At 38.5% G+C, this 26476-nt stretch overlaps 2 protein-coding genes across 2 annotated transcripts; both read right to left on the bottom strand.

Annotated features, from left to right (window-relative positions):
* Positions 1–63: 63 nt before the first annotated feature.
* LOC132201551 (cell adhesion molecule Dscam2) lies at positions 64–19787 on the bottom strand. The gene is made up of 21 exons (XM_059627781.1): positions 19634–19787; positions 18732–19058; positions 16762–17279; positions 13780–14282; positions 12653–12915; positions 11939–12100; positions 11054–11344; positions 10405–10698; positions 9300–9887; positions 7893–8216; positions 7443–7589; positions 6686–6841; positions 6350–6631; positions 5844–6113; positions 4913–5197; positions 4101–4391; positions 3433–3582; positions 3220–3369; positions 2588–2742; positions 1873–2228; positions 64–248 (listed from the first exon to the last, which is right to left on the bottom strand). The coding sequence occupies exons 1-21, from the start codon at positions 19686–19688 to the stop codon at positions 83–85; spliced, it is 5733 nt and encodes a 1910-aa protein (XP_059483764.1). The 5' UTR covers positions 19689–19787; the 3' UTR covers positions 64–82.
* Positions 19788–19919: 132 nt separating this feature from the next.
* LOC132201512 (hillarin) lies at positions 19920–26084 on the bottom strand. The gene is made up of 6 exons (XM_059627722.1): positions 25415–26084; positions 25020–25140; positions 23282–23810; positions 21977–22658; positions 21059–21277; positions 19920–20532 (listed from the first exon to the last, which is right to left on the bottom strand). The coding sequence occupies exons 1-6, from the start codon at positions 25979–25981 to the stop codon at positions 20206–20208; spliced, it is 2445 nt and encodes an 814-aa protein (XP_059483705.1). The 5' UTR covers positions 25982–26084; the 3' UTR covers positions 19920–20205.
* Between the last annotated feature and the right edge of the window lie 392 nt (positions 26085–26476).

Genomic DNA, 26476 nt, shown 5'->3' with positions numbered 1-26476 from the left:
TTTTCGCCTTATTCACAAAGAACTTGTTGTTGTGCACGGGAATGATGAAAAAACAAATCACAGACAAAAATGGGCCCTCGATCTAAACGTTGATTTGGAAGGTCGTGTCTCTACTGCGCGACAGTCGGGGAGTTTTGCCGCGGCCACGGTCGCACTCGGCCTCACTGAGTTCGTGGCGCGAGTCGGAAAAACGTGTCGGCGGTTGGTGCAGCCTTTCGGAAAATGACGCCCTCTTTGAGGCCAGACCACTGAAACACAAATAATATTTGTCTACTTAATTTTTTCTAACTATGAAGCCGCAAAATCCAGCAAAATAATAAAACTATTTGTATGACCTGAAAATTTGTAAGCTCTTAATAAATACACATCAAATTGCAAAATAAATTTTAAAAAAATATGTTTATTCTTGGCGAATTTGAAAATTCATAATTTTTGTTTGAATTCTTATCATACATTTTTGTTAGTTTTTCTTTTATCTTCTGTGCAATCATGTGCAATAATGTCAACTTATTTTACTTGGTCGTCGCATTTTGCAAGAAAAAGGAGCAATTAAATTGAAAAAAATTCTACTTAAGTATGTTTCGGAATATTTTGTTTTAGAAATAATCAAGGTTGACGACCGCTATGAAAGAGCGCGAGAGTGAGCTTTTTTACAATAAATGTAGAAAAAGAGCGCTCTTTTGCGCTCTGTTTAATCTTTCAAGAAATCATATTAAAGAGGCTTTTTTTAATAAAAGGCGATCGCCTCTAGGTATCGAGTAAACTTAAATGGAACTGTGAGCGTTATATCTTGAGTGCCCTAAAACGTCAAATAACGCGAAGAAACCCCAAAGTTTTTGAAACTCGAGGGCCATTAATTTTATACAAGTTGATATCAATTACGGGAAATTAATGTAAAAATGTGCGAGAGAGAAATTAAAAAATCATCCTAAACTCTTTATTGAACTTGAAAAAGGTACTTGATATAATTAGCAAACGTTTTAATTTACGCGAATAAAATAAACAGTACTGCCGAAAATTAGTGCGTTCGTAAACCTTGGAAATAATGTGATGAGAGTGATCCAAAATAAAAACTTAAATTAATCAGCAGTTTATATTCAAAATTTGTTCAAACAATTCTTGCCATTCTTGGTAATAAAATAATATTCCTTTTTACTCATCAACATTTGGGAATGCTAATGTCAATTTGAGCGCTCATCATTTTTAATTTAATACAATTGCACAATACCATATCTTTTTTTCTATAAGAAATATTGTCAAATTGACATTGCATCTATTATCAACTTATGCAAACAAAATATTTATAAAATTTAATGATCAAAACAGTAATCAAAATTAATTCTGTTAAATTAAATAGTGAAATTAAAATTGCGTTATTAAAATGAAATTAAGGAAAAAGTGTAAAATTGTCAAAAAAATTAAAATTTTTAAAATTAAAAAATTATGTTGATTAATTATAGAATAATATAAAATAAATTTTAAATACCAAAGCTTTTAAACTTTAAAAACTTATTTTACATTCTACTGATGACGCGGAGGACTGCGATTGCGAACAATGTGTTGAAAAGTCCCAATACCACTTCGAGTCCTGCGAGAAGGGGCTGCATACTTTGAACTTTTGCGTAAAAAAATGAAGGAAAAATCATTATTCTGAAATTTGTTACTTTTTTAATAATACGGGTTTATTACTTTATTAAAAAATTTGAATTTTTATCAAGCAGAGTTTGATGAATTAATAAAATATAAGCATCTTTTTGAGCCTGAAGTCTAATTTTTTACAAAGAAAAAATTGCGGTAAAATTCCTAAAAATATCTCAATTTCATTATTAATTTTTAACTCTTAATTAAAAAAATTGACAAAAGAATTATTACCTGAAGGTGGTTTCTTCGGTGTGACTAGAATAGCCGCTACTACTGCGCACCTGGCGCTTGCCGGTGGCCTGGCTCTTGACCTTGGCCTTCCTCGACGGATACGACTTTCGGCCGCTTGAAGGCGACGTTTCCGACGAGGAGCTTGAGTCGCGGTTCACGCGTCGGTGTCTGAACGAAACCATTTCCTGCTCCACCTCCGAGTCGCTGCCTAACGTGTCGTACTCCGAAATGGGCAGGTGCAAGGTCAGGATTTTCTTGACCTCAGAGTCAGTGCTGCCCAGGTTGTCCGACTCCTGGCTCTCAGGGTCTCTCAATCGGCCACCTTTTCTTCGTACCTTTGTGTATTCAGGTTCCTTCTGGGACAAAAAAATACTGTTTAAAAATTTCCAAATATTTTTTATTAGAAACTCGGAGTTAATTGAATTAATCTTAAAAATGAACAGAAAATTTTTCGAAAAACAAGGATTTTCACAATTAATGCTTAGTTTTGGAAAAAGTTACCGGAAATGGATTTTAATGAAAATATAAATAGTTGCAAGATTTTTTTTATATAAACTGTTCTTTTTAGGTTTCTAAAATATATATTATATTTTTCTAGAATTTTGCTCATGGTTGGATTATATAATATTATATATATATTTCCTTATTTCTCTTAATTTAGTTTCTAAAAGTTACGTTTGGAGTAACTTTAAGGCTGAATGATTGGAAAACGTACATGTCTGCTTTTGTAAGTGTCTCCAGCCTTGAGGTCATGGTAGACGAAGGAGCCCTGGACCGAGTGGTAGGGTCCACTGTACACGTTTCCACTGTAGGTGCTCTCGCCGTAAGGGTTCTTAGCCAGTTGGAATGTGGCGTATGGGCAAATGTCCTCTGTAAAATAAAAAAAAGCTTTGATGAAATATTATTGAGCAACCCAATTTAACGCATTGTTCAATCCATTACTCAAATATTTAAATTTTAATTCATTCTCCAAGTGAACAGGGCTAAATACTGTTCAACTTACCCCTCTAAAATATATTTTTGGCTTCTCTAATAAATACGGTATTTAAAATTAATTTTATCGTAAGTAAAAAAAAAAAATATTTATAAAAGATTTTTCCAAACGCAGAAGATAAAAGTAATTTGAATTTAATAAAAAATACTATTTTTACTGATTTTTTTCTTTCAAAAAGTAAGTGAGTGGGTATGTTGACTGAAAATGCAGACTGAAAAGCAAACCTTTCAGATGCAAGATTATTAAGATTAATTATATTAAATTTAGCAATTAAAAAAGAATTTTGATAAATTGCTATATCAAAAGTTAAGATGTTAACCAATTGAAAATTAAAATTGGAGTTTTTTACTGACCTGCAGAATCCTGCGTCTTGTACGAAGCGGTTTCCAGGCCCTGGTGCGCGACCCGCACTGCCAGGTACTGTTGGTCCCTGTTCTGTTGGTTCTGCAGCTGCGCCAGCGACGGCGACTCGCCAAGTTGCGCCGCCTGGGCGTTCATGTTTCCTTTTTAGTATAGTTTAAAATTAAATATTTTGACGATTTTTGCGAGAAGATTTTCAGACTTACTCTTTTTCAAAACTAGGAACCAGGAGACTACGAAAAGAGCGAGGAGGAATATCAGGGCTATTATGACTGACACTATTACTGCGGCATTGGCGTAAAAAGGCACATGGTCAAGGTGCTCTGTAGGCGCAGGCTCATCAGGTACTCCGGAGACTAATCAATCATTCCAATTAAAAAATATGGCAAAAAGCCAAAGGAAATTACCATTTTTTTTTGTTTGAAAAATTTTACAAAAGAGCATAAAGTAAATATACTTCATCAAACTGGAAATATTATCATATTTTATTTAAAACAAGCAGCCTTTTTAAAAGTAAGTAATATTAAATTGAACATCATTTATTATATTCTCCAGCCTAATCATGCTTCTGTATCTCTGCACCTTATATAAAAAAAATGCACAAATTAATAATATTGTATAAGAATTACTGAATAAAATATGAAATCAGTCAAGTGAAGACTAAAATTAAAAAAGCAATTAAAAAATTAATTTTAATAAAACTTAAAATTATTCTAAAATATGTTTTATGAGATTTATGAGATGGGAAGTTAAAATTTATAAATTATCAATAGTTAAAATTGTTTGCTTAAAAATATGCTCACAAACTTTGATTTGTAAAATTTTTCAGTCCATTTTTTCAGTCAGTTTTTTAATTAAATGAGACAAAACATACCTCCTTGCGGGGCCATTGTGACGTTGTAAGTGGCTTGGGTGGACCCCGCGTTATTGTAGGCCGTCACTCTGATTGCGTATCGCAGGGCTGGGCGCAGCTCGGCAATGCTGAAGACTCGCTCCGAGGGCTGCACGTTGGCCGACGCGAGCAGCCAGTCGGACGCGCGCCACTCGCGGTAGTCCACGCTGAAGTACAAAATCGGACAGCCGCCGTCAGCCCATGTGTCCAGCCACAGCGTCACCACCGTCGCGTTGCTCGTTATCAGTTGAGCGGACGTCGGCTTGATGGGGGCTGCAAAATTTCATAATAATATTAACAATAAAAATAAATAAAAAAAATATAATAAGGAAGTTTTAAAAAGCCAATTTGAGCCCGCAAATAGAATTTTTAGAAAATTGGAAACTTTTTATAAAAAAAAATCGAAACATTAGAAATATGGAATATCTTTAATTAGAAAAAAAAATAATTACCCTGGAAATAAAGAGAAGTTTAAATTATTATTTTTTTGTAAGTTATGCGTGTCATTTTTGTGTAAAAATTTCGAGCTGTGGAGTGGTACCTTAAGTTTGTGTAGTTAAGTGAAATTTTAGATTGCAGGGTTCAAATTTTATGAATGACTTAATTTGGATAAAATTATCTTGCATTTTTAACTGGAAACGGTTTTTATATTTAAATAAATCCCTCAATTATGATCTTTATTAATAACCAAACTTTTCATTAATATTAATTTTTTCCATTTGTCAAAAATAATACTTTAAAGGTTTAATGTGTGGCAAACTTGGGGCAAAGTTTTAAGGGTTAATTGCACTCACTTGAGCCCTTGGTGGTGGCGCTGACGATGTCGCTTGGCAAGCCGGTGCCGATTCGGTTGTAGGCCGTGACGTAGAGTTGGTAGTGGGTGCCGCACCACAGGCCGCGCAGAAGGTGCGACTCGACGTTGCTTTCGATCTGCAACTCCTCCCAGTCGCCGTAATCCCGCTTGTAGTTTACAACGTAGCCTAGAATCGCGCTGCCCCCGTTCTTTTTGCTGCTCCACTGCAGCTGCAGACCGTCCACTTGGGCGCCGACCACTGACAAGACGGGCGGCTCGGGCGGCACTGCGTCCAATTCAACGAAAAATTTCATTAACTTTATGTGCCATGGGGCTTTCAACTTGCCCGACCACTAAGTATAGTTAATTTCGAGAGGCGAAAACAAAAGCACTTGTCTTGTCGTTCAGAGAGCAAGTTAGTTTGATGAAGAGAGAGGTTGAACTAGAATATATACTGTATTTCAATGAACAAAATTATTTATTTAAATTTAAAAGATCTACGCTAAATTAATTTATAGTTCTTTACTCTTTTTAGACAAAAAATGCAATTTAAAATGTTTTTGTAAAAATTGGAAATATAAATTTTCAGCCGAATCTACAAAAAGTAAAAAAAAAAGATAAAATAATACATTTAAAAATTAATTAAAACTTGTTTATTTAATATTTTTAAGTAACATACAGGACACCAAATGCACAGGCAAAGCAAGCGCTCATGTTTTAGGCTTTCAATATCACAATATAATTTCTTTTAAAGACGACATAAAGGAAACTAGAACAAACAAAAAAGAATTAAAGAAAGGGAAAACAGCTTTCTACGAAATTTAGAACGAAGTTTGAAATAGTTTAAAAGAAAATCAATTTTCTCTGTTTTTTACTATCCAAAATTACTTTTTCTCGTGAAATATTTGCAGCAAGAAAAGTGAAATTCTCACCTCTGACTTTGACCAAGTAGGAGATCTCGTCGGTGCCCAGCGTGTTCTCCACTTTGCACGTGTAATTGCCCTCGTCGGTGCTTTGCACGTCTCTAATTGTGAGCGAGCCGTCCTTGTTGATTTGCTTACGGCCGCCGGTCTCAAGGGTGCGACCTCGCAGGCGCCACGACCCCTGCGGACTTGGCACCCCAACCCGTTTGCACGGCAGCTGCAGGTCCTGTTTCCACGCGGTCGCGATTTCTCGTCCAAAGGACACGATTCGAGCAGGTACTGCTCAACAATTCAATCATATTGATGTTGAAAATCAAATTGAAACGAAAAGTGTAAATTGCAGTGTATTAAAGTTACATAATTTAAAAAAAGATCCTTGGAAAACACTTTTTTAAATTTTAATATTAAACATTGAAAATATTTAACAGATATGAATTCAATTTTTTTTAAACCCATTTGATATTTATTACAGACTTGCAGGTGAAACATGGAATTGAGACCAAATTTTTGCATACCTTTTGTAGAGGGTGGCACTATGACCGTCTTCGTCGGCTCTCCCTCACCAATGGATGTGGAAGCCGTGAGCCAAAACTTCATGGTGGAGTCGTCACGCACCAATTCATGACTTTCCGTGCCTGAATTTAGCAGCTTCTTCCGAGGACTGTCCATCCCTTCCTCGGATATGTGCAGAGTGTAGCCCACGAGGGCGCCGTTTGGTTCGGGCGGCGGAAGCCAAGCGATGAAAATTTTGTTTGGCGCACTGACCACCGCCTTGATTCCGCCTGGTGCCGATGGGACTGCTCAGATATAAAAATTAAAATTTATTTCAAATTGTTTTGGGGAAAAAATACCGTCTTCCTCTGTTCGGCAGAGAAGCGGGTCGCTCCTGACGCCATCTCCACCGGCAGTGAACGCGAGCACAGAGACGCTGTAGTTTGTGAACTTTGACAGACTTTGCAAAGCGGTTTTTAGCGAACTTGTCACTTTGGTCTCCGCTCCTTCGCCATCTGCAACCAGTTTGCAAGTTGAAAACTTTCCTACAAACTTAATCAGTAGTGAGGCTCTATAGCTTTTTTGTAAAAATCTTTTTAGGGGATGGATCAAGATCAATATTGCCACAAGAAAACTTTTCTATGTTTAAAAACTTTGAAATTTAATCACTGTAAAAATTGGAAAAAATATATACAGCAATAATATTTATAATGAAGTTCACTATATAGAAATATAAAATAAGAAGTGCTTCCATATTTTCCTCCTGCTTAAACATAATGCATAATTGGTGAAAAAACTGGCAAATGAAAGCAGAATTTCATTAAATAATCCAGTTTGCCCAATACTAAGTGAACCGTTTGGAAACCTCTAGAAAATAATTAAAATAAAAGAATTAAAAAAATTTTTTTGTTAACATATTATGCATTAGAATTAATAAAAAAATTACTAATTTTTCCAAGGGAATTAGTTGCTAAATCATTTTATTATAAAATTTTAATCTTGAATTGAATCAAACTATCGTAAAGTATAATTGAGAAATAATTTTTAAAATATTGCCAAATTCAACCAAAATCACTGTATAATTATTCAATTTAAAATTTTCAACATAAAACTCACCAAACCACTCATCGACTGCTTGGTGCGTCACTTTGTACCCCTGGACAATTCCATTTCGTCCCTCCATTGGTGGCGGTTCCCAGGTAACATCGATGCTCTGCGACGTTGACTTTTGGCAACGCACGTTTTCCGGCGGCATGCTCGGCGCTGACGAAAAATATTATTAAACACTTGAAAATAAAAATGAAACCATTAAAGATGGAAATGGTATCATATTTTAGAATCTTTGCCATCTAGCAAATTGAAAGTTTTTGCTATAAGAAAATAGAATTTCCTTGTTTAATGTTAAAAGCCAAAACTTTTTGAAAAACGTGGCTGTTTTTAAGAAATTTTTATACCTGTAATTGGACTCATTAGGACTAAACTTTTGTGTTAAACACGATCACTAGTAAACCAATTTGGTGCGAGAGTGAATTTTTGCACATGAAACGAAAATAAAAAAAAACGTACCATCCTCCATGGTGCGGGCGGCGACCGGTTCGGAGGCTGGTCCGGCGCCCTTGCTGTTGTACGCCTGCACGACCACGTGGTAGGTGGAATAGCGCGCAAGGCCCGGCAGGACGACCCTGGCGCCCGAGCCCGCCTCCACCGTCTTGAAGCTGAAGCCGCCGGGGGCGGGCGACGGCACCTGCGCGTCGGCGGCCGACCTGAAGCCGACGTAGTAGCCCAGGATGTTGCCGTTCCATTTGTCGCGCGCCGGCGGCTCCCAAGAGACCAACAACTCCGTCGAACTCTGCGCCTCGGCGCGCACGTCTTGCGGCGGCCCGCTGGGGACTGAGGCAAGTTTTATTTTTATTACACCGTCGATACAGGGTTTAAGTAAATATACATCCGGGGCTTAATTTTATGGCACCCTTGCTTAAAGTTTAACGGCCTCTCTGGGTTTGCCGATATAGTTTTTGTGTTCATCCACTTAATAATATTGTTCAGACTTTTAAAAATTGCATCGGCGCCATCTGGGTCTTGATCTTTAATAAATTTTAAATTTATTATCAACAGAATACCAAACGAGTACTGAAACGGAAAATTAAAAAATAAAGAGTATAAAAAAATAAATAAGTATCAGAAAAGGTTGAAATTATTTTACAAGAGGGATCCACAAAATAAATTTTAATAATCATTAAATGCATTGTAATAAATTTTTGATACCATTCAGAATATTCAAATCAATAACGTTTGTTTGTTTTATTCAAATTTGAATGTTTGAGTGAAAAAAAACTTAAAAATACTTAAGAATATTTAAATATTTAATTATGTTAAAAGTTTAAATGTTTTTTGTGAGTCAATTCGTTTCAATGCGTAGACCGTTTTTCATCATAAATTATTTTTATTGTCACTTTTACTTGTTTGCTAGGAAATATTGTTAAAATATACAATATTATATTGAAACATTTAGTGGTAAAATTTTACAAATAATTAATTTTATGTTCAAAAATTGAAACCGGCCATAACCTCGATGAAAATAATTAACTGACCGTATAGGTTACAGTGTGATCTGCTAGTACTGAGGAGAGCAGATATTTTTCTTTGCTTCCCTCCATCAAAAACTTTCAGCAATTTTCAAGTGTGGAAAATATCTGCTGTCCTCTATATATAACTGCTCAATTATGTGTATTTGCAAATCTATCAAAAGTAGCAAAATATATCACCTTCTAATATTTAGAGAATGAGGGTTGAATTTTTATTTACATATATTTCAGACAATTAATAAAAGATAAAAAGTTAATAGCTTCTCCAAATTATAAAACAATGAATTAGATAGTTTAAATCACGAGAACTGAAATATTTAAATTCGAGGACTGTAAAATTATATATATAATTGCACTTGTCTGAAATAAAGTTTCTGAAAATTCTTACCTTCCTCCTGAGTTGTGACTTGAATCACCTCTCCGGGTTCGCCGAGGCCGAGTCTGTTCTCGGCCAAAATGCGGAAGTGATATGACGTGGCCGGACTCAGGTTCTGCACGGTGGCCGTGGTCTGTGAAGCGGGCACGGCCAGTTTGAGCGGCTGGGAGGTCCACGTGTCTGAAACGAGTTTGTACTGGACAAGGTAGCCGGTGAGGGGGCTGTTGCCGGCGTAGGGCTGCGACCAGGAGAGTTGGAGGGAGCGCGACTGCTGGTCGCTGACGCGGATGTTCTTGGGCGCCTCGGGCACCTCCTGCACGATCAGCTGAATGCTCATCTCGTCCTGGCCGTACGAATTGCTCGCGTGACACGAGAAGACGCCCGTGTCGTGGCGGTACGTGTGGCTGATGCCCAGCTCGGACACCATGCCCTCGTCCAGCAGCTGTTCTCGCGTCGTGTACCGCGCGTCCGCCACCCGCTGCCCGCTTACGCGCCACACGATTTCCATCGGGTTGTCGCCCAGGGCGCTGCACTGCAGGTGCGCCTGCTCGCCCTTCACCACTTGGATCTGTTTGCTCTTTTGCAGAAAGTGAGCTGGAGCTGCTCCGCAAAAACAAACATATTCAAATTTTAACTCTTATGTATGTATTAAGCCAGTAGATTTTCCGTGCTAAAATTAAAAAAAATTGTAAATAAATGAATAAACACAATGAAATTAAATTGTATTTAGAATGCATATTTTAAAATTTTTAAACCTGCAAGATTACAGGAAGTTAAGGTGCTTGACTTAATTTTCATAATTATTCTAAAATTTTATATTTTTATTCTGTGATCAAAACAACTGTGATGATGAAATATTACTGAAATAAAAAATTTATTAAAATTATTTGGTTTATTATTTAGAAAAATGAAAATTTTCTGTTTACCTTAATCTTATTTAATTAATACATTAATTAAAAAAAGGAAAAATAATTAAAAATTTATTTATATAAAATTTAATTCGGCAAAAATATCGGTCCTTTAATTTTTAAATAATAAAATCTTTAATTGTATTGTAAAATTCTTACATTCTATTTTTAATTTCAAAAATCATAATAGGAATGATTAATACACTTACCATTAACTTTGAGGAAGACGACTTTGCTGACGCCGGTGCCAATCTCGTTTTTGGCCTCGCACACATACTGCCCTTCACTCTCTTTGCCAATATGCGTGAACTCGAGTGATCCATTTTTGTAAAATTTGACGTTAGGCTCGAATAAAAAATCTTTGTATTCGCCTGGATTTGTGCCATCAGCCTTCCTCCAAGTGACATTTGGCACGGGATAGCCGTCGGCTTGGCAGTTGAGAACCACATCGTTTCCTGACGCAACACTTGAATCGCTTGGCTCGATCACCCACCGAGGAGGAACTTATAAAAAAAAGACAACAATCATTACCAAGCCAAAATACAAATTCACTACCAAAGGAATACGATCAAGAAAAATCATAAATTACATAATGAATTTAAATTTTGACAAAAGTAATTAGCACAAAGCACAACACTGGTGATAACCGAACCAAATTTAAACAAATATTTAGTTCAGTTTTATTGCATTTTTTTTTGTGAAAAATGAATTTTTTAAATTTTTAAATCAATATTTGGCTCTTATTCAAATATTTCAAAATACTTTTTATTGCTGATATTAATAAATGTGTATTAATTTATGATTTTTCGATTAAAATTGATATCTGAAGGTTTCATATTTGTCAATTTGTTTCATTACCATTGACGGTGAGTGGCACCGTGAAGCTGACTGTGCCGGCGACGTTTTGCGCGATACACGTGTAGTCGCCGCTGTGCGCTGAAGATATTCTTTCGATCACAAGGGAAGTGGAGTACTCGTCGAGACGGCGGGCGATGGCCGCCAGCCCCGGCGACGGAAGAGGGTGGCCGTTGCGTTCCCACCTGAAGGTCACCGGCAGGTCTCCTTCAATAATTTGGCACGATATCGCGGCACGCATCCCTTCGCGCAGTAAATTCGTCATTGCTTGTATAGGAAGAATTTTTGGCGGAACTGCAAAAAAATAATTGAGGAATGAAAAATAAATTTTGATTTTGTGTCAGACGAAAATAAAAAACAAAGGGAAAATGCAAATTGTTTAGTTTCTTGAAGTCAATCAATAATAAAATTTTCAATGATTCAGTTCTGTAATTATTATAATATTAATAATAAAAATAAAATAATAATAATAATAATAATAGTTATTCAACAATACATAATAATTAAAATGGAATGTACATCTACTCTTCAACATAATAGTAAACTAAGTAAACCCAACTCTATCTTTTCTAGTAAATGTCATAAATTAGTAAATATACGAAAGGGAATAAGATTTTTTTTTATTCAATTTTTTATCTCTAGTTACTATTAATTGGAAAACTCTTGTCGGGAAATGAGAAATAAAAAGGGCGTTGGTCGGCAGAGGTCGATTAGATCGCGCGATCCCATCAGGGGGTCTCTCGACTTTTAACCCAACTCTTCAAATCATGTATGTGTATGCGGCTGCTTTTCATTATAGATTTCGAAGCGCCTACGGAATTGGGGTTATGCAATCTAGCGCGCAATCATGCGCAGCGGGTTGCCTAAAAGTTATGCCGAGCCACTTACCCAGCACTTGAACCTCGACGTCGCGGCGCGCCGTGTGCTTCTGGCGGTTCTGCGCCTGGCATGTGTACGTCCCTGCGTCGGCTGGTCGTTGTGCGTGCTCGATCACCAGGGTTCCGTTCGGGTACACCCTTTGTCTGCGGTTCACCGGCAAAACGGCTCCGTCTGTTATGTTTGCACACAAAACGGATACAATTAAAAGTTTATCTGCACCGGTTTTTTTTAAATGAGCTCAAATCATTTTATTTTATGAAAATGTAAATAAACTTCACTGAAGTTAATTCATTTAAATTAATCTTCAAAGTAATAAATTAAGATAATTTTATTAATATGGCTGGTAAAAAAAAAATTGAAAAAAATAAAATTATGCCGTAAATAACATTTTAATAAAATATGAATTTCTACTAAGAATAAAAATATCAATTAAACATTTATGAATTTATATAAAAAAAATCTAAAACTAGGTTTGCTGGTGGAATTATAACTGGTAATGCAAACAATGCACGGAGAATTTCAATTATATAATTTTTTTAATTGTCTTTTCATCATGGCTTAAAAAGTCATAAAAAAGCTTTGTTTTTTAATAAATGAAAAAAAAAACATAATCTCAACTAATGAATTTGTATTGTCAATGGATTCAAGATTTTTTTGAGAGAAAAATCAATAATATTAAATTCGCAGGTAGACGATCAAAGTTTTAATAAATTAGTGACGCACCTCTTTCCCACGAGATCGATTCGATGGGGTGGCCGGCAACCGGGCACTTGACAATGAGGTCGGATCCGGCGACGGCCGTGATGCGCGGCATGGGCCGTATGAAGGGCAGTCCGTAGACGTTGATGCGAGCGCTGTGCGACACCTGCGCGACCGCATTGCGTGCCGTGCACGTGTATTCTCCGCCATCCTCCTCCCTCAAACTTGAGATGTTCACGTGGCTGATTACGTCGTCGTGCACGGTCACATATTGACCCACGAGAAACCTAAAATTAGAACACAACGCTCTCATGTACTCGTCCAATTTATGATCGATCGGAAATTAGGTTCTTTCATATAAAGATTGGGTATAGAGAGCCATGAAAGTTGATGACATCTTTAATGAGATTCTGAAGAGGTACTTGGAAGTAATGGCAAATTTAACCCATAATAGGGCAACACAAAAGTATAATTGGATAATAAAAATAATAACTAGAAAATAGGGATAGATACAGCATTCCAAGCTAAAATTTGAAGACAATTTTTTAATTTTATTTCCCAAAATCTCATTATTTATTTCAGTCATGCTTCTTTTATTAAAAAAAAAACAAAATAATATTTATATCGTCCTAAATAAACATTATAAAATTATTTCATTTGATATTAATCGCAACAAATATATGAAATCTATCATGGAATTCTGAAGTTCAGCGGATAAAAGTGTATGGAATTCAAATGATAAAGTTTTCATAATTTTATTTGCCTTTCTGATAAATTCTTCCTTTTCTCCAACTAGAATATTATTGCTGTTTCAATTCAACATGTAGTTTTCAAAGAAGTCATTTGATGAAAGTTTATATATTGAAATTTGAACTAAATATTGTCTGACAATATCAAAGTAAAATTGTAGATCTGCAAATTTTCACAAAAAACGGTTCATTATTTTAAAGTAAAAATAATTCATGAAGCCCAAGACATTAATTTTTAAGAAAAATTCCAAAAGAACTAATGGTAGTACCAAACATTTTGAACAATGCGCAAAATAAAATTTTCTATTTTTTTTAGGCTTTTATTTACCAGTCTTTGGTAAATTCCGATTTTTAAATTTGATTTGTAAAATTACACCTAAATCAAGGTGATTGTAGTCCTACCTATTATTATCAGGGACCGGAAAGCCGTCGAGCGTCCACACAAACTGGGGTGGGGGGTTGCCGGTGGCGACGCACTTGAGGGATACGGCAGGGCCCGGCTGCAAGGTCTGCTCGGAGAACCAGTAGACAAGTTCGGGACTGGCGTCGCCGAGCAGCAGCTGGGCCGTGGCCTGGGCCTGATCCCACTCGTTGGAAACAAAGCACTGGTACATGCCGTGGTCATCCTTCTGCACAGGGCGGATGGTCAGCGTCTCGCGGCGCGACATGTCGAAGCGCGCGTCCGCAGCCAACGGCCTTCCGTTGCGCAGCCACAAGATCTGCGATGCGGGGTTGCCGCCTGGGATGCACTGGAAGACGGCCGACTTGCCCACGTCGACCACCTGGTGCTGCGGCTGCACGTGCACCGACAACGGCGCCGTCACCGTCAGCGCCACTTGCACTGTCTCTTCGCCAGCAGAGTTGTTGACCCAACACAAATACTTGCCACGATCCTCCAAGCGGATCTACACCAATTGCGAAATTTCCAAATTTAATTTTTAGTTCAATAAAATTCATTCTTCTTAAATACTACAATTAATATTCGAAAAAATCTATGGAAGAGCAAAAATTTACAAAAAATGACAATTTAATTGAGGAAATTAAACTTTATCAAAACGAAGAACAGGGCTTTTCAAAAAAAATAAAGGACAAAATAGCTAGAATAGTTTTGGCTTTAGTCGGCAGCTCCTATTTCATTTAATAAGAAAAAAAATGAACTAGAAAACTGGTCTTACAGGGCTGCAGAAAGAAGCCACAACAACTAGTGAGCTGTTTATTTTTCAATAAATAATGCAAGCATTTTTTCAACAAGCCTTGTTGAACAAGGAAAAGCTATGTGTATAATGTCAACTATTTTAAATTAAACCTCTAAAATGCAATTGTAAGCCGCAGCTGTTTATTGGGAAATTTTTCAAAAGAAATCTTAACGTGGATTCAAAGCCTGAGCGAGAAAACCAATGCTCAGAAAACAAAATAAAATGTCCAAATTTCAACTTTTAATTGGCATTATTTTTTTTAATGGGACCCACTTTTGGCATGGGGTCGGCGGATCTTGTTGAAAATTGGTAGTTTGGTTGCCCTTAGGGTGTAGACAAATAGTTTAGAAGGATTTTTGAAAATTCTCAAAATTGCCTATTTTACAGGGGCTCAAAGTTGGGAATTTTTAAAAAAGGTGTTTTCGAAAATCAAAAATATCTCAGCTCCTGCTGCAGATAGCGCATGTGTGTATATAAACAAAGTTGTAGGAAATTAGACGCCCTACAACTTTGCAATAGTAACCAAGGTCATAGGTCAAAGTTCAGGGTCAACTTTTTAAGCTTGAATTTTTTGATGCGCCACCAAAGTACCTAGTACATAAAAATTTTTGATTCCATTATAGCCAAAAGTTGCTCTAGTTGGTAGTCAACAACATATTAAAAATTGGCGAGACTGTTTTTTTCTGTTTTCGAGATATTTTAGGTCAAAAGCAGAAAAACGTGGTTTTCCGAGCATTTTCCTACACAAATCAACATTTAACCGCCCGTAACTTTTTTCCTGCTAAAGTTACGCAAAAATGTATAATAACAAAAAATGATTGCCTTGACCTGTTCTTTCAAACCATGTATCGCACATAGTGACCAGGTCACAAAAGGTCATTGACCTCGGAGACCTGTGACCTTTCCAAAAATATTTGCTGGAAATGTTTCACCTCAATGAAAAGAAACATTAGAGTATCTGAAATTCAGGTTTGCACTTGCAAGGTCACAGGTCACCGAGGTCAATGACCTTTTGTGACCTGGTCACTATGTGCGATACATGGTTTGAAAGAACAGGTCAAGGCAATCATTTTTTGTTATTATACATTTTTGCGTAACTTTAGCAGGAAAAAAGTTACGGGCGGTTAAATGTTGATTTGTGTAGGAAAATGCTCGGAAAACCACGTTTTTCTGCGTTTGACCTGAAATATCTCGAAAACGGAAAAAAACAGTCTCGCCAATTTTTAATATGTTGTTGACTACCAACTAGAGCAACTTTTGGCTATAATGGAATCAAAAATTTTTATGTACTAGGTACTTTGGTGGCGCATCAAAAAATTCAAGCTTAAAAAGTTGACCCTGAACTTTGACCTATGACCTTGGTTACTATTGCAAAGTTGTAGGGCGTCTAATTTCCTACAACTTTGTTTATATACACACATGCGCTATCTGCAGCAGGAGCTGAGATATTTTTGATTTTCGAAAACACCTTTTTTTTAAATCCCCAACTTTGAGCCCCTGTAAAATAGGCAATTTTGAGAATTTTCAAAAATCCTTCTAAACTATTTGTCTACAACCTAAGGGCAACCAAACTACCAATTTTCAACAAGATCCGCCGACCCCATGCCAAAAGTGGGTCCCATTAAAAAAAATAATGCCAATTAGAAATTAATTAATTCTTTTAAAACAGATTTGGATTTCTGTTTCCAAAATAATTAGTTTTTCCAATTAGATCTCAAAAATTTAGACAAACGGCAACACTCTGAATATTACTAGGATTTGGACATTTTCATTCGTTTTCCGAGCATTGGATTCCTCGCTCAGTTTCTGAATCCGTTAAAATTTCTTTTGGAAAATTAAAACGGAAACTTGAATACACTGAACAACGCAAACACGACGCAACTCTATACAAAAATTAAAAAAAAAACCACAAACTCACAGAAGCAAATTGAAAATATTGGGAAATATTTCCCTACGAAAGTTGGAGCTTTTTATAGTAAAAGATTATTACAAAATAATACTTATTGGATTTTTTTTTAATTTACATTTTTTTTTTGTGATTTGTGATATTGTTTTATATAAAATTTTGCTGATTTTTGTTTTTATATATTTTTTAATTATGCTAGAGGGTTGCAGGCCAAGCCCAAAACTATAAGATTTATTTTTTCATAAAAAAATTATTAACTAATTTAGAAGAACCCGAACTGACCTTTGAAATTCTGAGCAGCCCTGGGGCGACAAGGTTGAGCCTTTCGCTGACGGCGATGGGCAGCAGCTGCTCCCTGTCCTCGCGGTACCACCTGTAGCTTGGCACGGGGTAACCCTGGGCTACGCACGCCAGCGTCACATCGTCGCCCACTTTGACGTGCTTGCTCGAGTGCTTTTCGACGGTGATGCGCGGCGGTTCGTTGCCCTTGGGCTCCGAGATGACAATGCGTCCGGGGTACGCACTGGACTGAACCTCCCCTGTCAGCCGGTGCACCGAGCGACACGCGTAACTCTTGTACGCGTCGCTCGGACCTGCGTTGTACACGTACAGGTCGCCCAGCACCGCGTACTTGCCACCTGTGTCCGTATTCGGGTAGATATTGACGCTGCCGTCCTGCAGCCACGAGGTCACCATCACGTAGTCGGCCACGTAGCTCGGTATCTGGCATCGCAGCACGGCGGTGTTGCCGCTGATGACGTATTCATCGTACACCTGCATTTCGTACTGCTGCTGAACGACTGCGGAATTTTTAAATTTGAAAATCAGTGAAATTTAACAATAAAATTTTGAATTGGGTTTCGTGGGGGGGGGACTATAATTTTGTTATTTGAAATATAAAGTTCATAGTAATTAAATTTTGACAAAGTTCATCTTCATATTTTGTTTTTAAATTTCCATCTCATTTACATTAAATGAGTTTTTCCAAACAATGAAAATGAGAAAATATATTTTATTGTTTAAATAAAACTGTGTATAATCAACATTGGAAAAAGGTTTTGAACAATTTTTATCCGAATTATTCCTTTTTAGATAATAAACTTGCAAATCAAACTAATTTCTGATTTTTTTTTTAAGTTTTGAAGTGAAGTATATTAATTATAAGTAAAATATTTTCAGAATGTGTTTAAACATAACCATTAATCCTAAAATGCATATTTTTGTTAAAGGTTTAGCCTTTTTTAAAGTTAAAAAGAGAATAATAGGCTGTGGCTAACTTTTTAGCTGAAATGGATTGATGTTTTGAAATTGATCAAAGGGGACCCATAACAACAATTTTAATCCCAGATTTGATATGGGGAATCACCTGCAGGCTTTTTCTGCACAAAGCAAAAACACTATAAAACATAAAAATCAAAACTTTATATTACCTGAAAAAAAAAATTGATATTGCTTTAAAATTTTATGAACTTGAAATTCTTCCCAAACTGTTCAAAATCAATTAGTTACTTTAGAAATAAAAAAAGAAATGGTAGTTTTACTGGCCTAATCTGTATGATATTCTTAATATCATCTAATGAATCGAATAAATCGTTTGTTGCATGATTAAATTTGACTTTTTCTTGTTTTTCTCAGCATAACATAACTTGTAATCTCATTAATAATCGCAAAAACTGCAACATAATTTAGACTATTCTGATCTCGAATTTTCGTACATTTTTTTTTTATTTGCTTTGACCAATCCATGGCTTTCCTGAAATTCATTGTTCAATCAATTTCAATGTTGTTTTTTAAATTTGCAACTAAATGATTCCATTTTTATTTAAACATAAAATAGTTTAGCAAAATATGTCATTCATTTAAGAAACGTTTAGTGGGTCACACGTAGTTTTGTGAGCGGAAAAAGCAATGAAGGAAGTAGAAATTTTAGACCCGGGGGTCGCGTCTTTTCTTACATAAGCTGGAATCCATAAAAGTTCATTCAAACTCATTTGCAGAGCTTTAAGTATTTTTGTTTCCTCCTTCATATTTTAATTAATTTAAGAGATTCTGCGAAGAAAAGATTTTTCCCTTTTCCCACTGAAGCGTTTTCAACAAAAATTGATTTTTCTAAAAGAAAGTACCCCTTTTGAGCCCCCCGCTTCGTCTTTCTCTCGTCTCGAGAATGGAGATCGACATAGGCTTATTGTTGTACACGAGTGGCGAGCCGGTTGCCTACCGGCGGAATAGCAGGCGAAGTTATAGGTACCAACCTGCGCGGACGTGCACATCCCTGCTGATGATCTCGCCGAGCTGGTTGCGCGCCCGGCACCTGTACAGGGCCGAGTGGACGTCATGCCGGAGTCGCTCGGCGGCAAAGGGTGGCAGCTCAAGGGTGCCGTTGGCGTGCAGGACCCTAAGTCGGGGCACCGGCAGGGCGGGGCTGCCGTCGGCCAAAAGCCACTCGACTTTGAGAGGTGGACTGCCGTGAGCCGAGCAGTCGATATGCGCCCCCGAACTGTTGGAGAACTCGACCCGCGACGGCGGCTCCAACAGGAACAGGGGGCCCTGCTGCTCCAGTCCCATCGCTCGCCGCAAAACTGCCGCAAAAAAAGATGATAAATAATTAGTCCGCGCCGGGTCAAGTGTCACGTTAAATTTTTATCGGCGCCATCCATTTCTGTCATGAAACTCGACCCTCTCTCTCAAGAGTTTGTTTCGAGTGCAGGTTTACGCACTCGTAAACAAAGGGGATGCCGGTGCTTCTTCGATTCTTTTTTTTTTATTATTTTTTTTCTCCTCCCTCGAAAGAATAAAGCCGCGTTTAACGATTTCGGGCGGAGAGGGTCGGGGTGCCAGAGACGGATTTTCGCAATTCGCCGGGGATGTCGTGACCGGTGCTAATTATCATTCCTTCATTTTGCAGAAGAAAAATTGCTGGGCACGGGTCGATATCAATTTGGAATTGCTCGGGGGGTCGAGTGCGCATGCCTCCACTCTCTCTCTTGACACACATTCACCCGTATATGTTCAGCCGGCCCACCGGGCCCAAATAATTAAAATCACGATTCCACCCCCGTAATTGCGCCGGCAACGCCCCTCGCCAAAATGGGGTCGCTGGAGAAATTCGCGGGTCCTGAAAGGGGCCCCCGACGGAGGGACGGGAACGGCTCACCTGTTAGAACGACGAAAAAAGTGCATACCGTCTGCGTATGTCTTACGAATGTCATATTTAAACGGATCGGCGAGCAGTCACTGCATGGCGGTGCGGTTTGGCGATGGCCGGAGAGGAAACTGAAGAAGATGCACGCCTCAATCGATGGCGCTTCCCCTCTCCCGTCATTGTGTGAATGGCAGTAGTACGCTGCTATAGTAACCAGAGCTCCCCAGCCTCAGATCAATACGCGCCTGGCCCGCCGTGCAATCAAACGCCACAAGATAGACGAGGAAAACTAATGCACTCGGTAGATATACACGTTTGTTTATTTGTGCCGTTAAATAAAATTAGACTCTTTATTCATCATAATAAACAATGATAAGCAATGTAGAAAGCTATTATTTTACAAAAAATATATATCGCAATAGAGTAGGGGTGTGTTAGTGGTCGGTCATCGTTGTCAGTTTTTATTTCTCTTCTTCACTTTTTTATTTTTACTTTTACGCTTTTTAGTTGGTTTCCGGTGTTTTTCTCGTTTTATTCGTAAATTTCGTAATTAATTTTAAATTGTTTATTTTTCTCGTAATTTTTTAATTCCTCTTGGAGGAGTTGATGAGGTACTTGCAGCAGTGGGTCAGCAGGTGTTTTTCGCCCTCGGTGCTCTGGCCCTCGCGTGTGTACACATCCAGACCGTACTGGCCCTCCTCGGGGAACGAAATATTGAAGGTCACCAGGTCGCCGGTCACCGTGTACGCCACGTAGCGGCCCAGCTTTTTCTCCTCGACGCCGTTTTTGTGCAGAGTGGCCATGAAGTCGGTGAGTGGCCGGGACATGCGGAACTGCAGCTCTAACTCCCGGCCGGCGAACACTAGAGCGTCCTGGTGCGTCACCGGTATCAGGCCAAACAAGCGCGTCGCCTATTAAAATAATTAATTTATGCAAACAAGATCCACAACATAAATTTAAACAATTTAATAAAAAATGTGAAAGTTTAGAAGCAGAACAAAAATTTAATATTTTAAAATATTTAATAATTGTGCAATTTGAAAATATTTGTCTTTTTTACTAAATAAGTAAATTATTTTAATAAATGTTTTATAAAAAAAAAAAACATGTCACCTGTCTTTGCAGGCCAACAATTACATTATTCTGATAAATAAATACAGCTAATTGCACAAGAGTTGTAAATTTATTTATTTAATTTGTTTTACTTTTAATATTTGTTATTTCTGCAATAAATAGCAAATTAACAAATCAATTTTAGTTGCAAAATAATTAAATCATATTATACAATTTAATTTTATTTCATATATTATGACGAAATATTTTTTATATTGAAATATTAAATTAAATTAAATCAATTCTGTTAATAAAATAAAAGATAAAAAATTAAATTCGTAATACTGTAGTAAATTTTTTAATGATAAAATATCAATCACTGACCTTTGTTGGGCCCCATTCTCCACTAGCACAGTCGGGTAAAGGAACCATCACAGTCTGCAGCTCCTCGCAGGCGATCCTGAACTTGCAAACGCTCTTGAATTTCATGGGTTCGCCAGTCAGGTACTCTCGCGGCGTCACAGCGTTTGCAAAAATGTCCAGCAACAAGGTGCCTGACCTTGGCGCGTGTACCCTGAATGCCACGATGTTTCCAACAACAGACTAGAAAAAAATTAAATGAGAGAAAGAAATATATTAGAATAATTTGAACTTTTACTATCAAGTACATAATAATGAAAAAAAAATACCCTTTAAAATAATAAAAGTTTACTGGTTGATTGGAACATTTTATTTGGACATTATAAATTATTTTAAGGATTCGCATTAGAGATTTGAATGGAATTTTACACTGGAATGAAGCAAAAAAAATGTGGCGGATCAGATAAGATTTAAATATAAATTATTGAAAAGATAAGCAAAAAAAAAAAAAAAAAATTGTCACTGCATTTGAAGTTTTGAATTCAAAAATAAGGAAATCGGAAAGTTTTGCATTACAATTTTGACCTGGCCATCTAACCAGGATTCTTTATTCAGGAGGGGCGGAGAATATAAATCAAACTACCTTTTAATGAAACTTATGGTAATTTAAAAGAGTTAAAAATTCAAATAAGCATTGACCGATTCAATGGATTGAAGAAGGAGGTAAAAGAAAAAAGACTTCCAAAAAATGTATAAAAATGGGCCTTTCTGTTTGAATTGAATAATTTTGACGTTTCGTGAATTAAATGGGTCAAAAACTAAAATATTTAGCCAATTTTTATTTAATCCTTTTCTGTGTTATTTCACCCTCAATAATAATTTCTTAAAATTGTGGTCCAAACTAAATGAAAAAAGTAATAAAATTCAATAAAGTGAACTCACTTGCATGACAAATCTCTTGAGACTGACTGCGTCGTAAGTGTCGCCGTCGCTGTCGAAGAACTTGAGGTTGTAATGAAATATGAGGCTCTGCTGCATGTGCGCGGGCATGGCGATGCGTACGGTGGCGGCGCCGGTCGAGTCGGTGACCATGACCGCCTTGGTATTCCTGTCCGGGAAGTAGAGGCCGTAACGGAAGAAGAGCGAGCGCACGAACGGCAGCTCCTCGAAGTCGGTGAGGCTGATGGGGTTCTTGAGCAGCTGCCATTCCTGCTGCAGCGGGAAGAACTCGTAGATGAACTCGCGAGGGTCGGTGAGGAAGTAGTGGTCGTCATACTCGTAGCGCAGCGCGTCTGACTTGCCGCGCGCCGGCGCCTCCTTGGCGTTTACCAGGTGCCTGGCGCCCCAGTTGCACTGCACGAAGCGCCACGCGCCCGCCACGTACACGGCGTTCCACGAGTTGCGGAACCGGTTGTCCTCGAAACGCACCCCCGGCTGGTAGCCGGCCGACTTGGAGTAGCCCTTGATCACGACGCAGTGCAGACCCGCGTACGAGCACAGCCGCTTGAACAACACGTGGTAACTCTCGGTGCCGTGCTTGATGCCCCGCAGCAGACCCATCGGCGTGTCGCCCCGCATGTTGTCGTCGAAGGTCATCGTATTCAGGTTTTTCACCGTAATCCACCTGCAAAGAATTTAGCATTTTTAAATAATTTTATTTTAAATGTTCACTGAAAGAAATAATTAATTAATTAATTAATTTTTAGCATTTGCATCAAGTTAGTTAGCTTTTCCATTGTATTGAAAAATATAATAGCTGATGGAGAAACAATTTATTTAAGGAGAAAAAGGACAAATAGATGAAAAAAATGGTCTTTTTTATCAACATTTTGTAAGTTTATTATTTTTGACAATAATATTTTATGCTTTCTTCTTGAAAATTTGTTATTTTTGGTGAGATTTATTTAACTTCTGGTGATAAAATGTGATTTATTCATTATCAAACTAGAAATGTGGGTTACTAGTCAATGGCGTCAATGCAGATAATAAAAAGGAGATGTGATAACTCAAATCGGCATTTGATGGTGTTTTTCTTTCACAAAAAGATACTTAAAATTATATTATCAATAATTAAAATTTTTGTTTAAAAATACCGTGCAAATGTTCACGATTGTTTAAGGGGTGGTGATTTAAAAAAAAAAAAAAAACAGGAAGAAACCTAAATTCAAGTTTTTTTTTTAATTTACTAGTTTTCCTAGTTAATTGCAAAAAATAAGGGTTATTACTGCTGAAGGAATAGATTCTGACCTGAAAATGGTCCTCGCCTTCTCAACGTCGGAGCCGCAGCGGCCAACGAGTTGGCGCACCAAGTCGGTGAAGGTCTTCTGGTCCTCCTGGGCCACCGAGATCGCGATCTGGTCAATGTCGGAGAACTCGATGGGGTCCTGGTAGAGCTGGAACTTGGGGACGGCGGGCGGACACGCCGCCGGGGGGATGCTGGGGTAGGGCAGGGGTGGCGTGCCCTCGGTGAGGCCGTCGCCCTCGTCCAGGTACAGCGACTCGGCCATCATGTACTCGGAGCGCTTCTCGTTGATCAGCTCCAACATCTCTCGACTCTGCTTCTCGACGAGGGCGGCCGTCGCGGCCCGCTCGTGCTCCAGCAACTTCCGCGTCAGACTCTCCTTGCGCTTGTCGCGCCGCAGTGTCATGTTCTTCTCCAGGTCGTCGCGTTCCTGCTGCATTTTCAGCGTCAGCACTCGGTGCTCGTCGGCGCGCCGTCTGCCTCGGATTTCGCGCTCAAAGCGCGTTGTCAGAACTTCTAGCTCCTTCTCCCATTCTTCCTGAAATTCAAAAGATCAAAATAAGTTTTTTTTAATTTAGAGGTATGTTTACAGCTCACCCCCCCCCCCCCCCGGTAAATATATTTGTTTCCTAACCTTTATCAGTACACATACCTTTGGTCAAATATGGGATTATTTTTTATAAAAATTTTAGTCTTTGCCTGTTTTAAGTGAATTATTTAACAGCTCCTGTTTATATTTTTCTGAAAATAGGTGGTTTCAGTTGAATATTTCAAAATCCAAAACGGTAATATTTTTTGGACGAGTTTTTGCATGGGGCAAAGTTGGGCGAAGCTGCCTTTCTATTGAACCAAAATAAATTTAATTTTTATGCTAAAAGGTGAAAAATTTCAAAATAATTGATGATGATATTGTTAATTCATGATACACGTGACTTAAAGTGATACTAAATTATCAACATATGTACATATTATATTATAGTATCTGGGCTTTATTAATATAGTTCTTTACCCAATCCCTAAATTATGAAAGGCCAGTAAATGTTCATAATTATTCGTTAAATTTAATAAATATCTTGAAATAATTTTAAACGATCAAAAGAAAAAGATGTATTTTGAGTTTACTAGGTATTTCTGTTTAAATTTTAATAGATTGATAAAATCCATATCATGATTATGCATATTGATATTTTTAGAGATTTATCAATAATGTTTTTCAAGTCACTAACAGTAACTCTTGTGCGCTCAACAGACATAGCTTCTAGCTCTAATATTAAACAAATTAAGTATTGAGTCATAAAATTAGTACCCTAATTTCCTAATTATCATTGAAAATTAAGTAGAAGACCTTTTTTGTCATCTATTAAATTTTTCTATTATCAAAAATCAATATCAAATTTTAATTATTTTTAATAAAAATTATTAAAAAAAATGGAATAAAAACATAAACGATACAATTGCTGTATAAATTTGTGTTAAAATATTTTTTAAAAAAATCTTTACCACAGAAATAAAAATTTGAAATTTTATTTAAAAACGATATTTTTATGATATCCCGCCGCAATTTTACGGCCTGCTAAACCGCATATTTAAATATGCGCATTACATACCTAATTTAAAGGGGCCCGTTTAACCTGCGTTGCAGCGCTATTTGCAAGTCAATCTAATAAAAACTAACAACAAAACCCATCCTGTTCCGCCGACCGCGAAAGAGAGCGACACCCATATATACACAAAAGCCAAAACTTGCCCTGATTTCGTCCTTCATCCGTTTGTCCTCCTCTTCTCGTTGGCGCGCGAATTTTCTGTACAGGTCATCTTCCTCCTTACGGTGTTTCATCTCGAGCCGCGTCTGCTCGTCTTTGTCCTGCGAAAAGAAAGCATTGTTGCATTGATATTTTTATTCATTTATTTATTTATTTGCTCGCGGCCGCCGTTCCTCTCTATTGCACATCGAAAAATTCTCGCGGTATTCGAATGCAGCTCGGCAGAGGTCAGGCAAGGTCGGCCTGGCAGCGTTAGTGGAGCGCGCAAAAAGGGCGACCCAGTGCGTGACGTCAGGCGAGCACGGCAGGTGCGGCGTGGGCCGCGCGTGGGCCGCGGCAGCCCCGCCCCGCAGGCCCCAAAAAGGCGATACTCACCAGGTAGTAGTCGATGGGCTTTTCGCGGGCCTTGTTGTACGCCTTCTGGATTTCGGTGGCCCTGAGGGCGTGCGCGATGTGCAGGGCGCTCGCGTCGAAGCGGCCGTACTCGTGGTGGTGCACGGCGGCCGCGGCCGCCAACGACGCCGAGGCTGTTGACGCGTCCAGGGCGCCGCTCTGGTGATATGAATGCCCATTGCTCAGGTGCGACCGGATGTTGAGAGCCTCTGCGTCGAAGGTGCCCGCGCGCCCTGAGCCGCGGATCTGCTCGTTGACAACGGGCGACGATCGCGGAACGTTGAGGGCCGAGCGGATGCCGACGGCCTGGCCATCCAGGTGTCCGGGGCCGCTCTTTGGGACGTGACTGCTGCAGTAGACCTCTTTGTCATCCTGGCTGTGTTGACTGTTCAAGTAGGTCTTTAGGGTCAACTTGGTGCCGCACGCCGCGCACTTGAAGCACCCGCTGTGGAAGAAGCTGAAGTCCTTCAGAGGGCCCACCCGGTCCACCTGGTAGACGGTCTGCTGGCATCGCAGACACGTCGATTCGTAAAAATTCATGCGATACATTTTACGTGGCGGCCATGTTCGCTCGCAGCTCGACGAAGACTACGAAGAGCGAGCAGGGCTCGGCCAGGTGCTGACGTCACTCCCCCACCTGACGCGCCAGGGAGGGGCGACCTGAATTCACCTTCTGCCGATGCCTTTTTTAGTGAGAGACCAAAGGTCCCCATCGCATCTCCCGCGTGCTTTGGCAATTAGGCGAATTCCTCTAATTGGCGACGAGTTCATTTTTTCCAGTGTATTTCCTAATTTTAGCGACGCTCATAATTACAATCGCACATTAAATTTTTTAGTCTGCCTGTGGGTTACGAAAAAATTTCTCCCTCTCTCTCCTCCTCCCGCGTGACAGAGATGAAAGTGCGCGCGGGTATCGTCTCCGCTCATGACTTCGGAAATTGTAATTTCTCTCTCCTGTAGCGCGCGCGGTCAACGGCCGAAAAGATGAAAGTGAAATTAAAAGCGCGCATTCCGCCCCTGCTCTAGCCTTGAGTGTCACAACGA

This window comes from Neocloeon triangulifer, unplaced genomic scaffold (genome assembly GCF_031216515.1).
Source record: "Neocloeon triangulifer isolate White Clay Creek 2 clone unplaced genomic scaffold, ASM3121651v1 ptg000001l, whole genome shotgun sequence".
In the NCBI taxonomy this organism is placed as follows: Eukaryota; Metazoa; Arthropoda; class Insecta; order Ephemeroptera; family Baetidae; genus Neocloeon; species Neocloeon triangulifer.
This window is presented reverse-complemented; position numbering and strand designations above follow the sequence as displayed.